At 36.9% G+C, this 25035-nt stretch overlaps 2 protein-coding genes across 8 annotated transcripts; one reads left to right on the top strand and one right to left on the bottom strand.

Annotated features, from left to right (window-relative positions):
- Nucleotides 1-110: 110 nt before the first annotated feature.
- Nucleotides 111-4908, bottom strand: LOC101174577 (MARVEL domain-containing protein 3). Of its 2 annotated transcripts, none has more exons than XM_020714149.2 (4): nt 4624-4908; nt 4143-4476; nt 3956-4056; nt 111-1163 (listed from the first exon to the last, which is right to left on the bottom strand). In XM_020714149.2, the coding sequence occupies exons 2-4, from the start codon at nt 4382-4384 to the stop codon at nt 553-555; spliced, it is 954 nt and encodes a 317-aa protein (XP_020569808.1). In that variant the 5' UTR covers nt 4385-4476; nt 4624-4908; the 3' UTR covers nt 111-552. The 2 variants fall into 2 exon arrangements, with proteins under 2 accessions (XP_020569808.1, XP_004067367.1); XM_004067319.4 differs by having other exon boundaries at nt 4143-4390.
- Nucleotides 4909-7094: 2186 nt separating this feature from the next.
- Nucleotides 7095-24170, top strand: usp10 (ubiquitin specific peptidase 10). Of its 6 annotated transcripts, none has more exons than XM_020714131.2 (16): nt 7095-7356; nt 12825-12893; nt 13139-13184; nt 13669-13728; nt 14752-15972; nt 16999-17090; nt 17850-17959; nt 18044-18102; nt 18184-18287; nt 18618-18717; nt 19023-19200; nt 19944-20109; nt 20225-20245; nt 20730-20874; nt 21092-21157; nt 21272-24170. In XM_020714131.2, the coding sequence occupies exons 1-16, from the start codon at nt 7336-7338 to the stop codon at nt 21457-21459; spliced, it is 2646 nt and encodes an 881-aa protein (XP_020569790.1). In that variant the 5' UTR covers nt 7095-7335; the 3' UTR covers nt 21460-24170. The 6 variants fall into 6 exon arrangements, with proteins under 6 accessions (XP_020569790.1, XP_020569787.1, XP_020569800.1 ...); XM_020714128.2 differs by having other exon boundaries at nt 14749-15972; XM_020714141.2 differs by lacking the exon at nt 13669-13728.
- The last annotated feature ends 865 nt before the right edge of the window (nt 24171-25035 follow it).

Here is a 25035-nt window from a genome sequence, read left to right as displayed (position 1 = left end):
GGAATACCTTCTTTGTTTCAGTTGACATTTTATGTTCCTACGATCTACTTGGTTTACATTTTAAAGCTTACAGTGTTTGCTTTTGATGCCATGAAAAAAATGACATTTGTCTCATAAAGATGATTTTTTTATTGAACAATTAGAACATTACAAAACATGAGTTGACATCATAAATTGGACAAAATCTTTGACTGAGTACAAACAAATCGACATAAAAAAGCTAATAGTTTATATATGTGGGATTAAAAGTTTTTCATGATAATTCAAATAACATTGAAGGAGAAGGGTTGGGGTTAAAAGAGTTTGTTTAGTTTTCACTGTTGCTGCTGTCTGAATGAGGCATTTGATTTCATTGAAAAAACAATGATCAGATTTTGAGCATTTTATTGTTTCTTTACAAAAGATTCAGGGTTAAAAGAATTAAGAAGTTAACATGAATAAAATTGATTATGTGATACAAAAGTACTACAAACAATGGTGTAAAATCAAAGCATAAAAATTGATAAAAGTTCATACATCAGTAACAAAAAAACGAACACAAGAAGAGTTGTGTTAAACGTTTGCTTCCTCATTTGCTCGTTCCTTCTTCAGCTTTCGGACTGACCTAAAAGCTCTGACTGCTACCACTGAACCAAAGATGAAAACACACACCCCAAAAACCCCAAAGAGTCCTCCTGCGATATCTGCACCATTCAACTGGCACTCAAAACCTTTGTGGCCTTTACTCTTGTACATCTGTTCTCTCTCAATGCAGACAGCAGTGCTGTAGACACCCCTCAGTTCAAGAAAGTAAAAAGCAATTAGAAGGATGTATCCAAGGCCTATCAGGAAATTCATCACAGCCTCCACAACCAGCATGGGGGGCCAACGGTAAGGGACTCTGAAAACTCCCAGCGCAAGCATAGCACAAGCATACGTCATAAAAGCCCCGCCACAGGCCATGAGCATGACATAAGGGGGCTTCTGGATCTGATGGAACTGTTGATCAAGCTGTTTCACTCTCTCTGCATCAGTCCCAGTGAAGGCACCGGCACCCCCAAAGTAATAACTGTAGATTCCTCCGAGACTGGCCAAGTCACGGTAACCCCCATTGTTGCTGTACGGCACTCCGGCACAGATTACCATGATCAGATTCAGGAACACTTCTGTGATCTGGCAGAGACCTGAAACACACGTGAAGAAGACTAAAACGGCAGTTATAAAAAAAACACATTATATAAACACTCACCAGCCACTTTATTAGGCACATCTGTCCAACTGATCTTTAATTTAATTTCTAATCAGCCAATCATATGGCAGTAACTCAAAGCATTTAGACAGGGTAAAGATGATCTGCTGCAGTTCAAACAGACCATCAGAATGACGAAAAAAGGGGACTGAAGTAACTTTGATGGTTGGTGCCAGACGGCTGGTCTGAGTATTTCAGAAACTGCTGATCTACTGGGATTTTCACCACAACTATCTCTAGGATTTACATAGAACGGTCCGAAAAAGAGAAAATATCCAGTGAGCGTCAGTTCTGTGGGTTGAAATGGCTTATTGATGCCAGAAGTCAGAGGAGAATGACCAGAATGGTTCCAGCTGATAGAAAGGCAACAGTAACTCCAATAACCACCGCTGTCTGCAGAAGAGCATCTCTGAATGGATAACACGTCCAACCTTGAAGCAGATGTGCTACAGCAGCAGAAGACCACACTCGGTGCCGCTTCTGTCAGCTAAGAACAAGAAACTGGAGCTACAATTCGCACAGGCTCATTTCTGCAGTGACATTCTGATAGTAGGGTCTGATTTAGGTATCAACATGAAAGCATGGATCCATCCTGCCTTATATAAACGGTTAAGGCAGGTGGCGGTGTAATGGTGTGGGAGACATTTTCTTGGCACACATTGGACACTTAGTACCCATTGAGCATGGTTCTGTTACCACAGCCTAACTCAGTATTGTTGCTGACCATGTCTAACTCTATGGTGGAACGGGCGATTATTATTCTGTATGTACAGTCGACAAATCTGCAGCAACTGTGTGATGATAGCATTTCAAACTCTATGAGGAGGGTCCAACCCGGTACTAGCAAGGTCTACCTAATAAAGTGGCCAGTGAGCATATTTACACACACATTTACATACAGACCCTTTCCAAAAAAAATGAATGTCATGGAAACATGTATTCATTTTCAGAATATAAATTCATTGTTTACTGTTGAATTGATTTTAATGTATGTATTTGTTTATTTTTACATAAATTGGGGTTCCAGCTCAGTATACCCATACAGACAGGATTTTAAAAAAATAGAATATTGTGGAAAAATCACCATTTACTTCTCAGTTTTTGCAAAAAAGATGAAGATATTATAATCACATCAAATCAATTAAATAAAGTATTTTCAAAATAATGTGTCCATCTTCAAAACTTTATTGCATGGGAAGGAGATAGGTTCTGCTGGAAGATGAAATCTACATGTCCATCCAGATCCTCAGCCAAAGGAATCATAAAGTTCTCTAGAACATTAAATTTTGGGTTGAAGTATGTGTAGTTTACCAACACCAACACTGGACATTGCAGCCCAAATCATGACAGACTGTGGAGATTTCACACTGGACCTCAAGCAACTTTGGTTCTGCTCCTTACCAGTCTTCCTCCGAACCCATAGATCCTTGATTACCAAATGAAAGGCACACTTTACTTTCATCAGAAAAGAGGACATTGGACCACTGACCAACAGTCCAGTCTTTCATCTACTTGGCCCAGTTGGGGCATTTGGGCTCAGAAGTGGCTTGACCCGAGGAATCTCCCAGTTTTAGCCCATCTGCAAAAAGCCTCTAAATGTGGTGGTTTTTGAAGCCGTTTCTTCACCTCATTCCACTCTTTCTGGATATCGGCCAGGTTCTTGAATCTTTAGATCAGGGTTCCCCAAATCCAGGCCTCGAGAGCCGGTGACCTACATATTTTCCAACCAACCTGCCATTTAGACTCATTATTGGCTAAACACACCTGATCAAGGTAATTAGCAGCAAATAAGGCAGGGTTTCTGGTAAACCAACAGGACACTGGGCCTGGAGACCTGGATTTGGGGACCTGAAGCCCACTGTCGTCTCTTTTGCTGCTGCATCTTCTTCTGCCACATTTTGCCCTTCTTTAGACTTTCCATTGATCTGCTTGGACACAGCGCTCTGTGAACAGTCAGCCTCCTTTGCTATGAACGTTTGTGGTTTATCCAGACTATGGAGGGGATCAATGATGGTCCTTTGGATAGTTGTTCAGTTGGAATTCTTCTCCATATTGAACCCAGCTGAACCAATTTAATGACATCTGAGAAACCTGTGCAGGTGCTTTGAGTTTAGGAGATGATTAGTTGGTAAAACTCAGTTTTAAACATTGGAGCCCTAAAGTATGTGGACATTCTCCAAAGAACTGTAATATTTTTTAAATTCTCCTTTTGTGTGTTTCATTAGTAACCCCAATTTATGTAAAAACAAAATGTAAACAAATAAATACACAAAATCAATTAAACAGTGGACTCTGAATCTATATATGATTCTATGTCTACATTCAAGTTTATAAAACACCTGAGATAATGTTCAACCTGCATGCCTACTTGTTCACACATTTAGAGATACACTCACTTTTTCAATTTTGTTTCCAGCTATTTGTATTTTTACATAACCGTTAGTTTAAAAAAAAGGGGAAATTAATCACTAATTGTTTAAGTTTTTGGTTTTCGAACAACCTGCAAATAAACAGACCATTAAAAAAGCTACACCTGTTTCTGCACAGCATCCAATTCAATTTGAAGTTAATATCCAACTCACAGCTATAAAATGATTCATCTGTGGGTAGAATATAATGTATGCACAGTGTATAGAGTGAATAATAGTATATCAGTACTTTGATCCAAAGTGTAAAAAGGTCGTAGCTTTAGTTTTAATGTTTCACAAAGAAATGAAATGCACTTGCCTCTTGTAGTTAAGATGTATCTGAAATTGTACAGAGCCTGTCTGTGCTGCTGCTGCTCATAGGACTCTCTTTCAGAGTGATACACTGAACTTCCTGTAAACCTATGGAAGTCATGTTTCAATGCAGGGAATCGTGTCATGTCATCCAAAATGTTCATTAAAGTGAAGTATTCATAGAAGTCTCTTACATGCTGGAGGCTGTTCCGGTGTCTTCATAAGACGGCCGCTTTTGGGAGACGCTTCTCATTTCATGTGTGTTTTTCTTGGCCCTCCGGTCATCATTTGAGCTTCTCTTCTCCACAACTTTTGTCTCATAATAGGGACTTTGGCCATGGTACAGAGAATGTTTTCCATTGTGACTGTAATCTCTGTTCATGTGCTCTGCATACACATCATTGCTCCTCTGTTTGTGTGTTTCCCTCTGTGGCATCTCCTTCTGCTTACAGAAGATTATGGACAGGAATCCTATTACAGATTCTCACGAACAAAGTGGAGGCCTGGACCACAAAAACTTAAAGCAGCCTACAAGTCAGAGACAGTATGGAGGATTAAGTAAAAGAAAAAGAAAAAAAACTGAAGGTATTGATCAAACTTAAGTTAAAAACAAGACAAAAATGCAATAAAAATATCTAAATCGCGAAAGACTAGCTTGCAAAAATTCTTTCTTACCTTTTTTTCAAACTCTACGCAAGAGAAAAACAAACCCAACTTTTCCAAATTCGCTTCCTGTTCACCTTTGCTGTGCCACGCCTACCAAGGCGCGTCGTATACCACATGTGTGTAATTTGTCTAAAATATCAAGTAAATGTTAATATATTTAGCATTTCAAGTATAATGATAGAATAACATCCGAGAATGTATTTAACAGATTACTGCGTCAGTAAATCCTTAGGATTTGAAACGTCCCATGACAACAAAGTGTAATAATTGGTTTTCTTTAAAAAAACATTATTATAATAAAAAAAAAACATTAATGGAAAAAAGAAAAGAAAAGAATAAAAAAAATCAATACAATTATCATTTGTGACAGCATGGTAAAAAAAACGGGAACAGATGAAAAAAATAATCTGCCAACCCCAGACACTTCCAAGCATTTCCGGTTTTCATAATAAAATTAATTACACGATTTAATTAGAGTGAAACTAACATAAGCAAACTCAATTCCTACAGGACATTTTTTTCTTTAAAAAAAGTTCAACCAATAAAAGATATAACACGTCTTGCTCTCTTTTACAGTCAGTAGTTCTACTTTGATGGCAGCTTGTTAGTAAAAAAAGAGACATCTTTAGATGTAAAGATCAACTAAAGTATTTATAATAAGTTAAAAAGAAAAGAAATACATTGAGTTTAAGTCATACAACTAAGAACTTTTACCAGCTGCTATTGGAATTTAAATCCAAACACAATGTATATTGGTTAGAAGTATACAATGGTACTGCTTAAATGTAACATAACATCTGACCTTCTTCATCGAGATGTACTGGAACTGAGTTTCTCCTTGTTGGGATTAATAAAGTTTTCATTCATTCATTTCTGAAATTTAGAAGAACCTGTAATCTTATTTGACTTCAACTTAAAATTTTATAATTAGTATTGACTGAATTAAGTTAGATACTTTAAAAAAGGTTTTCTGACAAAGTACAGTTTTTACAAGTGTTAATCGTGTATATTTTTGTATTTATTTGTACTTTTTTAAGTGAACAATAAAAGTTAACTTCACAAAAAAATGTAAGAAAACTCACTGGGCAGCAACAAAGAAATATATACTGCTTGATGACATGTTAGTTTTATTAACATGTGTCTTGTATATATTGCATAAAGGTTTCCTCTAATAATCAACTTTACCACTTTTATTGTGAAGTCTTTGAACCAATCCAATCAAGTATTTTTAATGACAAGTAAAAATGTGTCCATCTCCTTTGCTCAGCAAACCCACTGGTTACTTATATCGGCTGCAGGTTTACAAGATATTTTGGTTTTAATCTAAAGGTAGGTCAATACCTTTAATAAAATTCCATTAATTAAATCTCTGGCTGATGTTTTTTGCTTCTTGTGTATTATAAATGTGGTTGTTAACTGGAGGTCGTGTTTATACTCAATTGGTTTTACTGAAGTAACTGGAAAAAGACATCAGTCACCAAATTGATGCACAGAAAAAAAATAATGCAGGGATAGCATAGCAATAAAGCTATTTTAAGAAACAAAAAAGACAAAGTAATCAAAGGGTTTAGACACCAAAAATAAATGTTTTTTAATGTAAAATTTATCAATAAACACGGTATGAAAAAAAATAAATAAATAGGTGACTCTCAGAGGAAATCAAAACGCAGTAAATAAAAGTGGCTATGTCTTTAAATGAGGCTTAGAAACTCTATCTGTGGGGAGACACTAGATGTAGTTCATTTTCCCCAAATTCCTTGAAAAGAGGCTAATACAAACATATCAAAATATGCCTGTAAACTCTTGTCTGAGGGTGTCTTTTACTTCGACAACTAAGTTTCGACCAAATGTAAGTATTAAAGCAGTGTTAACAATGTTAGAGTAGTTCAAACATGGAGAGAGAAAAAAGCAAGCATTCCTCACTAATTACTGAAAATCAAAACCAATTTAGAAAGTTAGAAGCCAAAGACGATCAAAGCTATACTTGAACACAACATTTTACTGTTTAGATTACATATTCAAAGAAGGGACACTTAATAAATTGGCAGATGGAGGCTGTGGTTACAACTGGGACGAAATCCAAGAGGAGTGAATGGGTACAGAAGCTAGAGTTGGATTGTGGCAACTGATCTGCTGTGGTGAGCCCTGATGGGAGCACCCAAGGGATGGGAAAAGCACTATGCAAATACATAAATACAAATTCACACTTTGAAGGGTTAATAGCAGTCTAATTCTAGAGGACATCCAAGAACCGATACAAGTTTGTCTGTAATTTATTGTTTGTATGATTTTTAAATTGTTATATTTCAGTTTCATGAACATAAGAAATAAACTAATGGGAACTGTTTAAAGCGCAACAACAACAATATATTATTAATAATAATGATAATAATACGAGGAGGCCTTTATTTTGAAGTTGTTAGGCCAAAACTCACCGGAAGTATTTGTGGTTACTCGTCTCACTCATGCTTTCCACGGACCGCGCGGCTGTGCAATGGTTAGCAAACGAGGGGAATGCTTCGCAGAAATGGCGGCGACGGCAAGCTGAGCAGCATGAATTTCTTGGCCGCTTCATGGATCGAAATGTTTGAATGCCAAGAACCGTTTGGAGAGCTGACAATTACGATGGAGTAGAGGACCTCTTGTAATTGTCATTACAACCCCATAACGCCTTCCTAGAGGAGTTTTCGTCTTGCGGAGGAGAACATTCTCACTGGGAGCATGGCTTCTCACAGTAACCAGGTAGCTAAAAGCTATTTGGCTAATGTTAGCTAGCAAGGAGCAAACGCAGCGTCACTTTCGCTTGCAGGTTTACCAAAAAGAGTTGTTTGTGCGTCAGTCTTCAATAGTTTATTTTCACAAAAATGTTATGCCTTTAGGTGTATAATCTTGGTTTGTTTGAATGTTATCCTACTCAGTAAATGTGTTGGTCGTGAAAAGTGCTTGTTAATACCCCCCGAAGTCTCAAACATCCAGAATGGCAGCGTTAGCCAATAGGCCATATGCTCCATTCATATATGAGGCAGTGGTTCTCCTCCGTTGCTCCTATTATTAAGCCATAATTTTATTTAATTTGATAATTAGAAAGCGTACTCGATACAATTAACAATAACATCGACTCTTCGACGTGAAATCTTACGATTGTCATGACATTTTCTGCGAGTGAAATGTCAGAAAATTGCTGCGTGTTTTCACATGGCCCCAACTGTCAGTAATTCTAAAGGCCTTCGTCCTTTAAGCCTCATTTTAATAACTCGCTTTGCAACCAAAAACTTGTGAAAACGATGTGAAGAGTCGTAGTAAACTTGTTCAACACTTTTGTCTGCATTAATTATTGTTTTTCCGAGTTGCTTAAAGTTGGGGCAAAAATATATTCGAGGTCATTAGCTCTTAGCAAGCTAACCGCGTTTATACAGGTGGTGTGCATGTACTTTGCTGACAGTCCGCTAGCTTGTTAGCTAAATACAACGTGACAACCTTGGCCTTCGTCGGGAGAACGCATTTATTTGACATGGTGGTGTGGGATTAAAGTGTTCGTCTGCACCGTTTTGGGGTCGTTACTAAAACTAGTTTCGTGGATTGTGGTTCATTAAGCCGTTGCCAGTCGTAAGATGCTAGAACAAGTCGTCATGTGGAAGGCCCAAACTGCTCTGTGTATAATATGTCAAGTCTAAACTTTAAAGTAATAGCTGCTGAGCATTAACTGGGAATTGTTTTCTTGAAGTTGCGTTTCTAACCATGTTTCCCGCAGGCGGAATTGATTTGTATCAGATTAATCAAGGGGACATGTGTATTATTAACTACGCAATGGGCAGTAAGACTCAACACATGTCTTTGCTATATTTTCTGCAGACCTTTCTGCTAGCCTGTTTATTTATTTATATATATATATATATATATATATATATATATATATATATATATATATATATATATATAAAACAAGAGTTGCAGATAGTACAAAGTAGAAAAATTACTCAATGAAGTGTGCACAAGACAAAGTTTAGATAAAAGGTTCAACAAACTAGGAGGAAAATATTTTTACACCATCTGTGCACTTTCCTTTCTCAAAAATGGGTTTAGCTAATATGATAAAATTTGATTTCACTAACATTGCACATGGTTAGAAGCTACATAACTCCTTCTTCAAAGGTATGTTGACAAAATCAGACTGTAGACAAAAGGATGTTAAAACTCTGATTACCTGAACCAGGTTGGCATGCTTTGGTTGCCAAATCTTGCAAAAATGTCATTATTTTTCATTGAAAAAAATGGTCCTGAATTTATTCCAAAAAAATCAGTGAAGTACAACCATGAAGACTAATTTCTGTTGGGGCATTTTCTCATCATGATACCCATTGATCTATTAAGTATAGGTTATTAAGAACACAAACTATTACAAGCAATCATATTACTAAAACATGTGATTTTAGACGGCCGATATCATGTAAAATTCAGGGTTTTCTTTAGCTTTTAGGTGTATTATAGTGTTAATTCCTCTTGAAAAGAAATCCCAAATTATTATTTTTCTCCATTCATGCATATCTAAGCATTCCTTTAAAAACCCAGTTCTCTGAGCACCAGTCCCTCTTAGTCCACAAAAACAAGTGGGTTCTAACATTGTGACGTAACAACGTGAGGAACAGCCTCTACCCTGCTAGCACCGCCCCCAAGCTAACACACACACTCACCCACACAAACACACACACAGACTCTTTCTCTGCAGAGCTATCAATGATCGGCAAAAACGCGTTCATTTTATATGCACAACATTAGACCTGCACAATATATCGCAAGTTTATCGTGACATCAAGCTGTGCAATATGCATTTTGCAAAAGACTGCGAAAATTGCAATAAAATAGTTACCTTAAATGTGCTAAAAAAGTCTTATGGCAGTTTAAAGTATTTAATGAATCAAATAAATCCATTTATGCATTTGACCAATCAGATGGACCCCTTTTATCTTAGATGTTTGTCTCCTATGTCGACGAGGGTCAATAAGAGTATAATTTTTAAACTGTTGCAATGAAAGGGGAATGATGTTTTTGGTAGTTTTTGCTATTTGTTCACATACCGCAAGTTTTATCGTTATCCCAATACTGATCATTAATATCGCATATCGCAAGTTTTCCTCATATCGTGCAGCTCTACACAACATGCAGATCCATCTTTGAAAAAGTTCGGATAATGTTCGTTTTCATGAAACGGAGACATACTGCTGAGGCCATGTCTAGGTTGATGTCATGAAATGGTCAGCCAGCACCCACACACCCAGCGCCAGGGATAGTTTTCTTACTTCCGGCTTGGAAAATGAACTGCAAAAACTGGCATTTTATTTAAAGAAAAAAATTATGCTTTGCCAATGGTAATATATTTTCATTTATATGGATATAGATTATTCTGAAAGGTTTAAAAGTATGATATAGGCCTTTAAAAAAATAGTATGTTTGTGTGCTGGAAAACAGCAGGTGTTTTTAAAAAATTGTGAACTAAATATACTTTATTTTCTTTCTCTCTCTCTCTTTTTTTTTACCTAGTGGGAAATATCAAATTCACTTGTTTGGAAGTGTTTGGATGTTAACAAACTCAGATTTTAGTTGCTTAGAGAAAGTGTGTGGCTACCAGATCAGGCAATATCATATAGATTTGTATGTCTGGGAGTATTCCCTTTTATTCTCTACCCAACTTCAGGTAAATTAGTGTTTGGACTAGCAGCAGCTTGTGTAGGATTAACAAAGAAATGTAAACCCAGTCACTTAAAACACTCCAACAGTCTACTTTAACCGGGTCACAAAGTTATTTTTTTAAATTTTTTAAAAACTTTAAGTTCAATCTGTCACAAAGGTGATCATTTTACCCTTTGTCCAGGACCTGGTGATAGTAACTGAGAGCAAGTGTGGCAAAGTGCACATTATTGCAAGACACCTATTGGAGTGGCAAATAACTTTTTAAAACAGCTTTACACTGGGATAAGAAAGACGTTTCTGCAGTCTGTACTTAGTCTGGGTTATTCATAGAAAGTTGTTCTCACAAAACTGAGCAAATATGAAAGAAAGGCTTACTAGTTAAACCTGGTTGTTCCAGGTGCTGTTTCTGTTAGACTTAATGATCACTTTCAAGATTAGATCAAATGGTCTGTAGCATTCTTTTGAATTACTTCTGAAGATATTTTTCCTTAAGTAATTTTGCACTTAATAATTTTTTATTACCAACTTTAATGTAATTTTTGTGTCGTACCAAATGCTTTTTTTTACTAGTATGTTAATTGGTGGGCAAAATGTCTAACAATATAGCTATCAGATATGATAGTTATATCATATATGATGTATATGTGAATTTTTTGCTCATACTGCCAGTATTTTATTCCATTTCCAGCTTTAGTCATTTACTTTTTGGTTAGAGAACACAATTTTTGATTAGCCTCAGATAAAGATGGGTCTCCTTGTTGAAGGTGAAGGAAAAAATATACATATGCAAACAATAAAAGAAGGAAACAAACACAACAGAAAAAGTTAACACAGTGGAGAGTTAAAATTCCCAACTAAGAGATGAAATTGCTCAAAACAGCACTTTGCCCATTTAAAGTCCGCTTACTCACTAAACTTAAAATAACTTGCTGTGTCCTGAAGCGTGGCTAGTGATCTGTATTTATACCAGGTATAAATGGCATAAACATAATTGAGACCACTGGGAACAATTTTAAAATAGAACTAAAGACGATTGAAGGGAGACTTTAAACTGAGAATTGAGGCATCCTTAATACTTAGAGGTTAACATCCGTTTGTCGATTTCAGCTTGTTTTCTGCTTTTTCATCATGTTTCCAAATTTTCAAACCCAAAATCAACTAAGATAAAGACATAGGTCAGATTAAGCTTGTACAACTAATGTATCCATTTTACTCTACTGTTAAATGTATTTGCACTTGCATGTATGTTTGTTTCTAAATAACACGGAAATCATACAGATGGCTAATCTGTTTTAACCCACAGTCCAAACTAACAGTGTAGAAAGCTTAGAGAGGTACGCGTGGCATGCCTACAGAAGAAACCAAGGGACATTCTTTCTGTTGAGCCATCCTGAGGCCGTTGGATTATAGCCGGCCGTTTGTTGATTGTAGTGCCATTTCAGCAATGCATGCCCGAGTGTGGGGCCTCATCTGCAAAGAGTAACATGCTTGGGCTGCACTTTCTTTTCTATGCCTTTCTTTTCACGTTCTACTGTTTATTGCACTGAGAGGATTAACAACACAGCTAGTGAGTTCTTTTTTCATTTTCTCATGCGCTTCCCCCCCATGCACTCATGTTGACACTTCAGTGGCATTGAGCCTAAGTTATGTGGGACATCTGTTAAGAATAATACAACTGATATATTGACAGTTGTTAACTCATCATAATTTTAGCTCTTTTTACAATTACTGCATATGTGTTTGATGCCTCATGTTTTGGCTTTTGCTCATCAAGGACAAACAAAATCACAAGAGATCCTAAAAGTTAAAAGGATTGATTACCTGAAAATGTGATACATTTTTTAGAACTCTGAGGTGCCAACACTAAAAATAGAACAACTTAATTTTACAGTTTACAAATGGTGAAATATTAGTACTCATGAATTTCAGATAGCCTTATTTAAAACTTGATAAGAATTCAAGATGAGACCCTTTTTGCTGTATCCTTGGAACTGATGTTGCAAGAAATCCTTTAGACCCAGATAGAATTGCGCTGTTTAGCATTCACTACCATAGTCCTTCCTGTATGCATTAAAAACACCCATCTCAAATGTTTAATCAGTCACACACCCTGTGAGAGAGAGGAAAAGGAAAGATTTCTTAAACAATCTGCAATGTCTGTATTTAGGGCTATAAGGCAAAAAATACTACTTCTGTCTTGTACCTCTAGTACAGAATCAATTAGTTTTAATTGGAATTTCAGGAATTTTTCAAAAACTAGTAAATAACTATTGATGTGCTTAATTTTCTTTTTAGAAATTTCTCTTTAACATGTTGAAAACTTTTTTTTGCCAACTAAAACCTTTGTTCAGTCCCTTTAATTGGTCGCTCTACCATCTAATATACGGAAAATGCTCATACAATTTTAAAATGACAATTTTTAATGCCGTTTTCCAATCATTTGTCGTTTTATTGAGTTAGGAATATGTGTTTGACACTACTTTTTTTCTTTGACTAATTAATTTCATTTTTCCTTTCTTTAGTACATCTTTGGAGAGTTCAGTCCTGATGAGATCAATCAATTTTTCGTGACTCCTCGATGTTATGTTGAGGTAAGTACAATGACTGACAGTGGCATTCTCGTTGCTTTTGTTGATAAAAAGAAAAAGGCACTCTGGAAGCAACAGGTTTTACAATTAATTTAATTCAGATGAATTGTTTTAGTAATTCTACTTTAAAGCTTTCTCTCTTTGTAACTGTCTTTAATCTCACAAGAAAAAATAAATCATGAAAGCTTTAAAAACAAAACACCTGGTAAAATGTGTCTTAACTTGCTCTAATTTATTAATTTTTACAGCTTCCTCCATTCAATGACAAGCTTCCATGTATCAGTCAGTCTTCTGGTATGTAAATCTTTATTATTGTTTCAACAGTATTTTAGATTGTGGGTGTTAGCCCACCATCAGCCCTAGACAATTGCTTCAAATTACCCAATGATGTCTCAACTGCTGTTCCATTTTACAGCAAATCTTACAAATGCAAGAGCTTAGGTTTTGTTTCCATTTGTTGCTTGATAAATACCTGATGGAAATATACTTCTTTTTGCACAATTTACAAGTTTTTGTTGAATGCTATATATTGTTTAAAATATATCGCAAATGTAAAAAACATATTTTTAGAATAAAAAAAATAGCTCTTTTGTCCTTCTTGTTCAGCCACCATCTTAATCTGGTAGACTAGACCAGAGAAGCCTTTAAGATTTGTGACCATTCCAGGAAATATATCTATTCATATTGGGTTAACAAATGTCTTAACAGCCACCTGTGTTTTAGTGGAATTGATTTTCAGATAACATTTGCCTTTCCTTGATTTGTATTGATTATTTAGGAAGTTACTGCACTCCTGCTGTACCTTATATAATGGAGTCAATGGGACTGCAGGTTTGCGGTGAGTTCAGGGGTCTGACACCTTGTGGCTTGACTAGCTGATGTACATTGTCTTTACAACTAAAAATCCAAGTTTCCAAAGCTGGTGGCTTTCAAATCTATGCATCTTTACTCTTCTTCCTGCCTGTTGTTCAAAAATCTGCAGAGCTTTGCATGCTCAAAACACTTTATCCTTTTGCATTTAAGGCATTTTTCTCATCTAGAGGATTTATATTGAAATAAAATAAACAAACTTCATAGTTTTAGCACATTTGCTAGGGGCATAGAATTGTTTTTTGTGGTTGCTAACATGCATTGTTGAATGAAATTAATTGTAATATAATGCAATGTCAGTAACACTAACAGACTATCCTCTAAATCTATTATAAAGAAGTAACCACAACGCCCTCTTAACTCCTGCAGAATATCAGTGTTTGCAGTATTAATTGGTTAAAGCATCAGTTGAAATCAGTTGAACGACATCTTTGATTCCTACTTACTAATGTTTTCTGTTTATTCACTCTTGCACCTCTTGCTGCATAATGCATACTTAGCGGCTGTGCAATACATTTTAACCAAACATGGAGTACTTTTACTTGTGTCATTTTGTTTTCAAATATTGATGAAACATAAAAAGGATTTTGGTTATTTTGAGGGGAAAAAAGCTTTTCTGAAGTATCAATTAAATTAATAATTCATAGATCTGCAGCAAAGATTACATTTGACCTTTTTAGCACAGAAATGAGACAATGTGGTCAATTAAAAAAAAATGTTGGAATTAAATTGGCAAATTGCTGAATATTTTCTGGCTGTTAAAGTATATTGTATTACTTATTTCTCAAATCTTAATGTTAAGGTTTGTTTAAAGTCACAAAGAAATGTGCCACAAAGTTTGCATTTTACGATGCAAAGATTTCCATTGCTCTGAGAGTTTAAAATTATCTGTATTTTTTCTATCTATACATAAAGATTTCTAATTTTAAGTCTTAGACTACATTTAAGATTGCTATATCTTTTTAACTGACTGAAGTATTTTTTGCAGCAGAGGACTATCAACGCATTGAGTTTGGTGTTGACGAGGTAATGGACTCCAAGCCAATTGGGGTGAACGATCCTTTGTACAAGGTTTCGAGTACTCTCAACCCCCAGGCTCCGGAGTTCATCTTGGGCTGTCAGTCAGTTCAGAAGGCGCCGCAGACGACACTTCCAGCACCGGATGTTCCTGATGGAAGCCATTTCAACTCCCTGGATGGGCCAGATTTTGAAGCCTCGGCTTTGGACAATCACCAAGTGTGCCAAGACATGGATGCACCTGGAAGCCTGGGTCAGAGAGAGCGAAAGAAAAAGAAAAAACGTCCACCAGGATATTACAACTACCTGGACCCATTAGGAGGGGGAAACGGCAGCGGCTCCATTGTGGCCGATGGACAGTCAGTGACAACACTTGTGAATGGGCATGTACTTGGAGGCCCTCACAACAGTACTGAGGATGTAGACAGTAAGGCATTTTTAGGGGATGAACTTTCCACTCCTGGACCTGTCTCCTTGGTAACATCTACAAATGTTGTGTTTGCCCCCACAACCACTGCTAATCAGAGGACTTGTGATAGCCCAGATGACTCTTCTTTGGACTTAACAAGTGCCACTGCCTCTTTATCAGATGGTAACAATGCAACTTCCTCCTCTTCATCCTCCTCTCAAAGTAGAGGGATGACAGAGGGACCAAGGACTGCAGATCAGCAGCAAGATCATTTGGCTTTTGAGAGCCCCGAACTTTTAGTCTCCCCACACAGTCCCCGCTCCAAATCGCCTCTTCCTCCTTCAGAATCTGTGGCTGCTCCCTCTGATATCACTTCCATTACGACTACTGAACTAGAGAGGAGAGAGGAAGCAGACAGTGGGGTTACCAATGGACTAGAACAAACTAGTACGCCTGTTAGCACAGGTGGACTCAAAGAAGACTGTGAAATTGTGGAGCAGAGTCAGCATCTAGCTCCAGACTCTAATGCTCAGCCTGTAGTGTCAGAGCAGGCACAATTACCTGCAGTTTCAGCTGCACCCACTGCCAATCTTCCCAAATCTTGGGCAAGCCTATTTCACAACTCAAAGCCTCTTCCTGGGGGCCCTCCGGCCTTTGTAGAGGTAAAACATGTTGTGGATGTTGTGTCTCCCTCCCCTGCTGTTCCAGAAGAACCTGAACAGGTTGAGGAGGTTAAAGAAGGTCCAATACATGTATCAGAGGACCCATTTGCTCCTAAACTTGCAGGTACTATATAGTTGTGGTTCATCTTTGTTGCATTATTGTTGTTCATCTTAGGTTTTAAACTTTAGTACAATTTCTACTCATTTTATTAGTAATGCTTTGGATTTTAATCATTAAGGTAATAACATTAAAATTAATGTTAGGAGGTGAAACAGCGGGGCTCATCTTCTGAGAAGTAGGTATTTTCATATTACATCAAGCTAGAAAAACATTTCAATTATTTTTAGGCTTTGCTCTCGCTGGCCTTCAACAAAATGTAGACATGAAAAGGTGGCCACTAGATGGCAGTCATGCACTATTATTTTAATGACATTTCCAGTTGTGGCTGGGTTTCTGAAAGCTATCGTATTGTTAATTGCATATATTTAACATATTTTTTTTTAAAAGATAACCCATTTTTAGAATTGCCATGTGTCAAGACCGAGGATGTGTTCAAAAATACAAAGCTGGACATGAAGCAAGGCTTGTTATGGCATAGTTTGAAATGTTTGTCACAAACACACACACATTTTCTGCCTTGTAACCAGGGTCAACATGAATTAGTTTAACAAAGCCTCCGAAGGTGGTATTGAGTTCTAATTTTCAACATTTTCTTTGACATCTCCTATTCAGCTTTATAAATAGTCACCAATAGTGAAAAGCCAATAAATGTATAGTGATATTTGCCTAATTAAGATAGTCAATAGTTTATATTTTAAAAATGTTCTTCAGTGATCACCTTTCACAGCTCAGATATTTATACACATTTTAAAAGTAGACTCTCCCTATTTCTTTCTGTTATTGTAACTTGGCTGAGACAATCCACGTTACCATGGGAACTGTTCCTGAGTTACAGTATCCCTTCCTAGGCGTGGTACAAAAAAAATCTTTGGCTCTTTTTTAGTCTCTGGTGGTTTTGCACCTAAGGCGAGAAGAGAAAAAGGAACATTTCTGACTATTCAAAAACTTTACAAAGCAGGTGTTGTGTTATGACTTCAAGTATGTGCGGAGCAACCTATTGACAAACACTGTATTTGTTTGAATCCTCAGAAATTATTGAGAATGTGAAGTTGATGCATAAACCAGTGTCTTTGCAGCCAAGAGGTCTGATCAACAAAGGAAACTGGTGCTATATCAACGCTGTATCCTTTGACTGATGTTTATTTTTGCTTTTTTCTCTAATCTAAAATAGCTTCCTAGTTTTGTGTTTATTCTTACACATTGCTTGTTAACTTGTTAGTGTTGGATTGGCATAATGTACTGAGGTTGAAAAGTAGGGCAGTAAGAACCTTTTCTGCTTCAACTGAGTTCTGTTAATACCCATTTCAAGACTTCCAGTGAACGCTGGACTTGCAGATTGTCTTTTTTAAATTTAATCTTACGGTAACTAAAAGAAGCTTGCCATGAATAAGATAAGATAACCCTTTATTCGTCCCACGATGGGGATATTTCAGTGTTGCAGTATTACAGATGGCAACAATAGAGCAGGATGAGTATGTACAGCTACATTTTTTATCATTATTACCAAATCTTAGAGAATTGCCCTAGGGGTCATAATAATGCAGAGAAGTTAAAATTGCACAAAATATTAATGTTACTGGGGCATAGAGTAAAACACAACTAATGTGACCAAATGGTGTGGTTTGTATTCAAATCCCTCTATTGCATTTAGTCAAAATGCTGACATCCTTCATGTTTTCTAACTTGAAAGTAACTGGAAGATTTCAGTATTAGTAATAACAGCCAAGAGTCACATCATGTTCTATTCAGTTGAAAATGAATTTGGTTCTCAGTTACAGTTTAGACTGATTTCTTTGACTTATCAAGTAGCCCATAAAAAGTGTAGCTTGGCTTAATAAACCTTTTGATTTTCTTCTTCTTCTTTGACTCCAAGTACTCAGACTTTACAGGCCCTGATCGCGTGTCCTCCTATGTATCATCTGATGAAGTCCATTACTCTGCATAATGAAACGCAGAGAACATGTACCTCCACACCCATGATTGACAACTTGTAAGTTACATATCCCTATGCTTAGTCCAGATTCCCAAGATGCCTTGAATTCTTAAGATTAAGCTGATGCTTCTCTCCCTACAGTGTAAGGCTGGTAAATGAGTTCAGCAATATGCCTGTGCCATCCAAAACCAAGCAGCAAGGTAATGTGTTCCTCTGTGCATCTGGAGACTTCTGGGATTATGTTCAATCGGTGCGAGTGATTATCTTGTCGCTTTTCACAGCTGCCGGTGAAAAAGTTACAAAAGACATTCGTCCTGGTGTACCTTTTGAACCCACTTACATCTACAGACTCCTTACTCTCATCAAATCAAGTCTCTCTGAGAAGGTACTGCAGTCTTTGAATGTTTCACAATAATTTTAATGGTGACTCTTGAAGCATGCTTCTTCATGAACATTGTGTTCTTGATTTATCTTATAAAGATGTTTTTGTGATAAAATCATTTTGGATCAGCAATTTTTGCTTTTCATTGCCTGACTCAGTTGTTACTTTGCTAAATGAAACAAAACCCACTTTAGTTCTTAAAAAGATTGACTTAGTATCAACAACTACTGGTATTTACATTTTTCCAATTATTGTTTTCCACCTTTTTTATGTTCAACATGCATTTCATTTAAGGTTTTAAACACTGCTCTTGTGTTTGTGGTCTGCTCTCAGGGACGACAAGAAGATGCAGAAGAGTATCTTGGGTTTACACTCAATGGACTGCATGAAGAAATGCTGGCTTTGAAAAAATTAATCTCGCCTCAGGAAGAGAGTAAGCAATTCTTTTAATCTCATCACAGAGCGGATGCTTTAAAAACGTAGCTCCGTTTTTTTTAAATGAAAACCCTTTAAATCTCTTGTGCATTTTAAATATTTGATAATTACATTCCTTTACAAATGGGAAATTTGTGCAAAGCATGCAAGTTCAGCAAACAATTAAACATTTTTGTTTAATCAGTTTTATTAATGGTATTAAGTTTCTTTTGAATAAGAACCATTAGTTTCATTGCTGTTTCTTGCATATAAATGCCACAGTTTATAATAGTTGATCATTTCCTCTTTGTAATCCAACTGAAGCTCCGACTCCCAATGGCCCAGAGTCCCAGCCAGGTGTGGAGGAGGATCTTCCTGATAAGGAGGAAGAAGAAAGTGATGACGAGTGGGAGCAAGTTGGTCCTCGAAATAAGATTTCAATCACTCGCCAAGCTGACTTTGTTCGCACACCTATTACTGATATCTTTGGTGGACACATTAGGTATGTTGGCAGATGAGGATTTTGAGCTGTTGCAGAATTAGAGGGAGTAAAAGGGTTTAAATTCATCACCTGAGCATTTAAAAGTGACTTTTTTTTGCTGTAGTCTTAAGTTTTTGAAGCTGAGCAGGGGTGAAGTTCAAGTAAAGACTTTACTTTCAGTTCAATGTTTGGATAGAAATCAGTGGATTTTGTCTACTTAATGATATGTTCTTTGGGGTTATGGTCTGGCAAAGTTCTGCTGTTAGCTTGTTGCACTTTGCCTCAAAGTTTATTTTCAGGAACATTTGTGTGCCAGAAGGAAACAGAATGTAGGAAGGTCTTTTTAGAGTGCAGTGTCCGCCCATTAAAGATGTCTTAAGTCTATGGACTTTTATAGACATTAGTGAAGGCAGTTGGCCACTGTTCAGGAGTTTGTATTTGATTTTGAGAAGTAATTTTATTTAAACAGAATGGTTTTTATTATCTTTATGAGCTGTTAAAATTTAAGTTTTCCTTTGTTTTTGTTTTTCTGACTGGTGCTCATTCAAAATAAAAACTGGATCTGCATTTTGCATAAATTAATCTATAAAACAAACATCGTGTACAAAGAAGAAAGAAAATTAGACCAGTTTTGTTGCCTTTAACCCTAAGGATAAAATGCTAATGTTAAAATGCTAAAATAAATTCACTGGTTTAAACCACAGTCTGCGTTAAAAACATTCCCTGACTTTAGTAGCTTCTTACCGGACGCTTCTCTTTCTCAGGTCAGTGGTGTATCAGCAAAACTCCAAAGAGTCAGCCACTCTGCAGCCTTTCTTTACCCTGCAGCTGGACATCCAATCTGAGAAGATCCGTACAGTCCAGGAGGCTCTAGAAACCTTGGTGGCTCGAGAGTCAGTCCAGGGCTACACTTCAAAAACCAAGCAAGAGGTACGTCAAACGTGTCCCTTTATCCTATGTTGACAATGGTTACAGGTATATTTACAAAAAAAAAGACTAGGAAGAAAGCATTCTTTGTGATCTTGACTGTCACTGTCTTATTCAGCCTGACAGTGGACAAATTCTTGTAAGTATATCCAACTATTTTTTTTATAATTGTGGCATTACAAGTGGTTTACCATTTTGGTGATAAAATGAGGCATTGTAAAATGTATCACTCTTAGAATATATTTAGAAAATTGGCTTTTGCACAGATCTTATAACTGCTGGTGAAAAAGCATCAGCGTTCGGTCATGAGGAAACATTTCCATCACAGCTGTATGATGGACATTTTTTGTAGGTCTTTTGGGTTTTGTAAGAGATGATAAACTTTTTTTTATTGTGTGTATGTATATATATATATAAATATTTTTTGTATAATTTATGAGTCACTGCTTTGAAGGATTCTACAAGTTCATGGCCCAACAAAACCTTGTGTTGCTCTGTTCTTGTTTCTCATTTGTTACTGCATTGTCTATGTTTATGCTTGTGTCTGCAGTCCCTTTTTTGTGGCAAATGCCATGTTGAGTACTCCCTGGCACCTCCAAGTTTTTTTCTTTGTCTCCTTTCAGATTGAGATAAGTCGAAGAGTAACCCTGGAAGAGTTACCGCCTGTTCTGGTGCTTCATCTTAAAAGATTTGTTTTTGAAAAGACTGGAGGCTGCCAGAAACTCACTAAGAACGTTGATTATCCTGTTGACCTGGAAATCAGCAAAGGTACGTTTTGACGAGCATTTCACAATCCACCCTGAAGCTTTGCATCAATCTAGTGATGGTTAATGTTGCTTGAGTTCAGTAAAATCCGAGTATTGTTTCGGCCTGTCAGTAGGATTCTGCTGTTAAACAAAACAATGAGGACGCGCTATCAGCCACATGTTCATTTTAACTTGTTGACTATGGACTAATTGTTGCCTTTGCCTTCATTTCCTTTTAGATCTTTTGTCCTCTGGAGTGAGAAGCAAAATATTGAAAGGCCAAAGAACTTATAGGCTCTTTGCAGGTGTGTTTATGATTGCATTAGTTCACGTGTGTTGCAAGTTGATGCCACTTGTTGGAAAAGTTGGTAATTGTCTTTTGTTTTAATTCATTTTTTTGCATGGTCAAACTCCATTAGTTGTCTATCACCACGGAAACAGCGCAACAGGCGGACATTACACCACGGATGTCTTCCACATCGGTCTTAATGGCTGGCTGCGTATTGACGACCAGACAGTGAAGATTATCAACCAGTACCAGGTGGTGAAGCAGACTGCGGAGCGCACTGCATACCTGCTGTACTATCGCCGCGTAGACCTGCTGTAGACGCACACATGACACCTCTACACACACAACTTGCTTACCAACATGCGCACGCATGCACACAAACACACCTTCAATCTCCAAATACACTTGAGAAAATGATACATCCAAATGCACACATCAAACTAATGAACAGGAACACTGCCCAACTTGTTTTCTCGCTAGAGTTTCCTCTTCTTCCCTCCTGCCTCTGCTCTACTCAGAACCAGCTTTTCCAATGCATTTTTCCTCGTCACAATTTTTTAAATTTTTTTTTGAAGAAAACAAGTTGCATTCACAAAAATGATCTGTGAATAATCTATGCTCCACGGCAGATTTTTTTTTTCATTTTTCTTTATCTCAGTGGTTATACTTTTAAATCAGCAAGAAAAGACTGACGAATCAACAGACATGGGGGGGGGGGGGGTGTTGCAGGTGAGAAACCTGAGACTTGTCCTGCAGTTTGGCCCAACAGCAGACTCACTCGCACAGGAGGGATTATCTAGACCGAACACGGACTGCAGGAACTGTTTTTTTTTGTTGTCTTTTCTTTTTCCAAACAATTTTTTTTCTTTAAGAAAATGAATATTATTTGCCTTTTAGTGAAAGAGAACTGTTGGCCGAATCAAATTGCAACTTTTAGAAGCCTATTTGCCCTTGTGCATCAAAAAGGCCCAGCACCAGCATGAGTCTCTCAAGGCCAGATTGTATTCTTCTCTGACACCAACTCCTCCTCCACCATGTTGTCACTTTTATGATGCTTTTAAGTCCACATGCATCTTGAGCCATCAAAAGCAGAAAGTAAAAATTAAAAACGTGGTGCGGTGGATCAGATCGTAACAGCTTAATTGTTTTAAAAAGAACCTTGTTATGGTATTTTGGTTAAGATTTAGAAAGATTATCGAGAAAAGAAAATATTAATGCGCTTTAGAATTTAATGATAAATATGCTTCTGTGCACAGAGTATAAACCGACTACAATATGACAAGCAAATGCATATTTTTCAACTATTTAGACTCAGATGTTTAAAGTTTAAGGAAAAAAGGTTGTCTAGCTGATGGAATAGCCGTTTGCTTCCTAAAGGACTACTAATTCCTTAGATGAAGTTTACTCTGGAGAAATGGCAGCCAGTCGAGACAAATTCCTCATCGGAACCTGCCCTTTTTTACTTTGTACATTTCCTTTTTTTTGTCTCTTTCTCAGTAAAGGTTCCACCTGTGTCTTTGCTGCTTATCAGTGTTTTTGAGCTACACAGCTCTGTCACCCATCTGTGCAGACAGCAGTCTCCATCGGGTTCAGTTTTTAAATGTAATTTTTTTTTGTTTTTCTTTGGCTGTGAAAGTCTAATGCTTTCCGAGTGGTTATTGCAAGTGTAATGTAAGAGTTTAGGTAATGAGCCCAACACATTTATTTACAAGTGTGGCTTTTCCCCAGCCACATTGAAGGAAGTGTGGCGCTTTCAGTGACTGGCTCTGTGGAGAGACCTTGGACGCACAGCAGAACACGGCGTTTGCTTTTGCTTAAATTCTTGATTTTTGTGTTAAAATTTTTTTTTTTCTTTATAAGTTGTGTAGTACAGCTTTCGCTCCCATTGGGAAAAATAGGCTTGCATTGAAATTAGTTTGAAAGAAATTAAAGGTTAAAGCACAAAAAAATGAAATCATAGTAGTTTTGTTTGATATTTATTTCTTTTGTCTTTCCTTTCCTAATTTCTTTCTGTACTTAAGGCTTTTTTTCAGCCACCAGTATCAGTTTCTCTGTGTTAACACCAGCTTTAGTATTTTGACACAGTTCGAAGTTATTTTATTTAAAAAAAAAAAAAGATTTTCTGTCCCATGCAGACTTCACCTTTTATTACATATCTGCCTGTTCAACACAATTTAAACTGTTATTTTTTTCCCATGTGTGATGAAAGAACAGTGCAGAGTACCATTACTTTTATCGGCAAAAAGTCTCCACAGGTTTAGTCAAAGTTCAGTCATAATGTCTCTATGTGATTAAAATCTTTTGGAGCATTATTTCAAACCATTACATTCTGCTGTTTATTGGTTTAGTTTTTTTCTGGGTTTCTAAATAGACTTCCCAGGTAAACCAAAGGAAATTATATTGGCCCTACTGCCTTCCCCTCAGTTCAGTTTGAATCAGTAATGCCTTGTCATTTGATGTCTTGCCATACCTAATTGCACAGAAGATATGGCATTCTCTGTAAATGGTTAATGCATCGTCATTTTCACATTGTTTGGTTACTCCATTGGCTTTTGCAAGCCACCTCAAACGGGACGTCGTTTGCCAATTTTCCTGTCCCTGCTAAAAACAAAAGTTTAAAGATGTGAATTGGAAACGGACACCTTTAACTTCTGTTGTACAGTTTGGGCTTGGTGTCTGATGGCTGGTCAGAAAGTGTGCTGGTGAAAAGCTTCAATCAATTTTTTTTCCCTTTTCAGTGTACTCCTAACACTATTGTCTGCTGGGAATCGTTGGGATATCGATCTTAAAAAAAAAAAAAAAAAGCAAAAGCAAAAAGCAAATCTATTGTCTGTTTAATTTTACGCCTCCAGCATTTTATTTTGTTTTATTGTACCAATAAAGGATTGTGCAAAAAGCAGTTTGCTAAATAAGTGTAGTCTGAAGAGTACTTGATTTTCCTACAGTTCAGTGAATGCTGAAAACCTCTGCAGCCTCTGCATCATACACTGGCCTGCAAAACAATGCACAATAAACCAAAACCATCCAGAGTTGTGGTCTAGTGTATTTTAATGTCTCTCTTGATATGTACTTAAACAATTGTTTTTTTCTTATATTGTAACTCCTGTTTGAAGTTTTGCCGGCTCCCCATGACTCATGGCTATAAGGGTTGAATTTGAGACCTTTCAAGTCAAACTGTCCTTTAGCTTTAGCTATTTCCTCCTTTGCTCTACAACCAGCTCAGCTTTTCCTGTAAATGTCAGACGTCAGTTGTGTTTTCTGTGGTCCTGCAGACTTAAAGAGAAAATTACAAAATGTCTACTGATGTTAGTTCATGTGTTCTTTTCAGACAAGTTCTGAGGTTAGATGCCCAAAGAGTGACATGCAGATGACTTATTCATCCTTAATTTCTTTTACTGTTTTTTTTTCTTCTCAAAAGGTGCGTTTGTATCGTTGTACTGTGACCTAGAGCAGCACTTGAAGCTTTTTGAAAGCCTTTACAGTTGCTGCTGACACTTGGTAGTCCAGTCTTGTGAATCAACAACTGTGGCAAATGTATTTTTCTCCGTTCTACTGCTAATCTTGGAAGATGAAGCATTGTTTTTATTATATCTACAACTTGCCACAGGATCATTATCAAATCCCCTGCAGAGGATTAGATGCAAACAAAGGATAAAATTACACTTGAAGATCTGAAATTCTGACTCCAACCAAAAAGATTTTTTTTTGAAGACTTGTAAGATGTACTGTGTACAGTATACTGTATCCTCACAGTAGTTAAGGGGTGTGAGAAAACCACACGTCTGGGATTAGCATTGGTGTGCAATTTTAAACCCGAGTGATCAACATGACCATGTTGAGTGAGTTGCAGCAAACGGCAGACTTTAAAACACAAAAATGTTTGTGCAAAATGAC

This window comes from Oryzias latipes, chromosome 3, assembly GCF_002234675.1.
Source record: "Oryzias latipes chromosome 3, ASM223467v1".
Classification (NCBI taxonomy): Eukaryota; Metazoa; Chordata; class Actinopteri; order Beloniformes; family Adrianichthyidae; genus Oryzias; species Oryzias latipes.
Note: the sequence above shows the minus strand (reverse complement) of the source record. Positions and strands in the feature narration are given on the sequence as shown.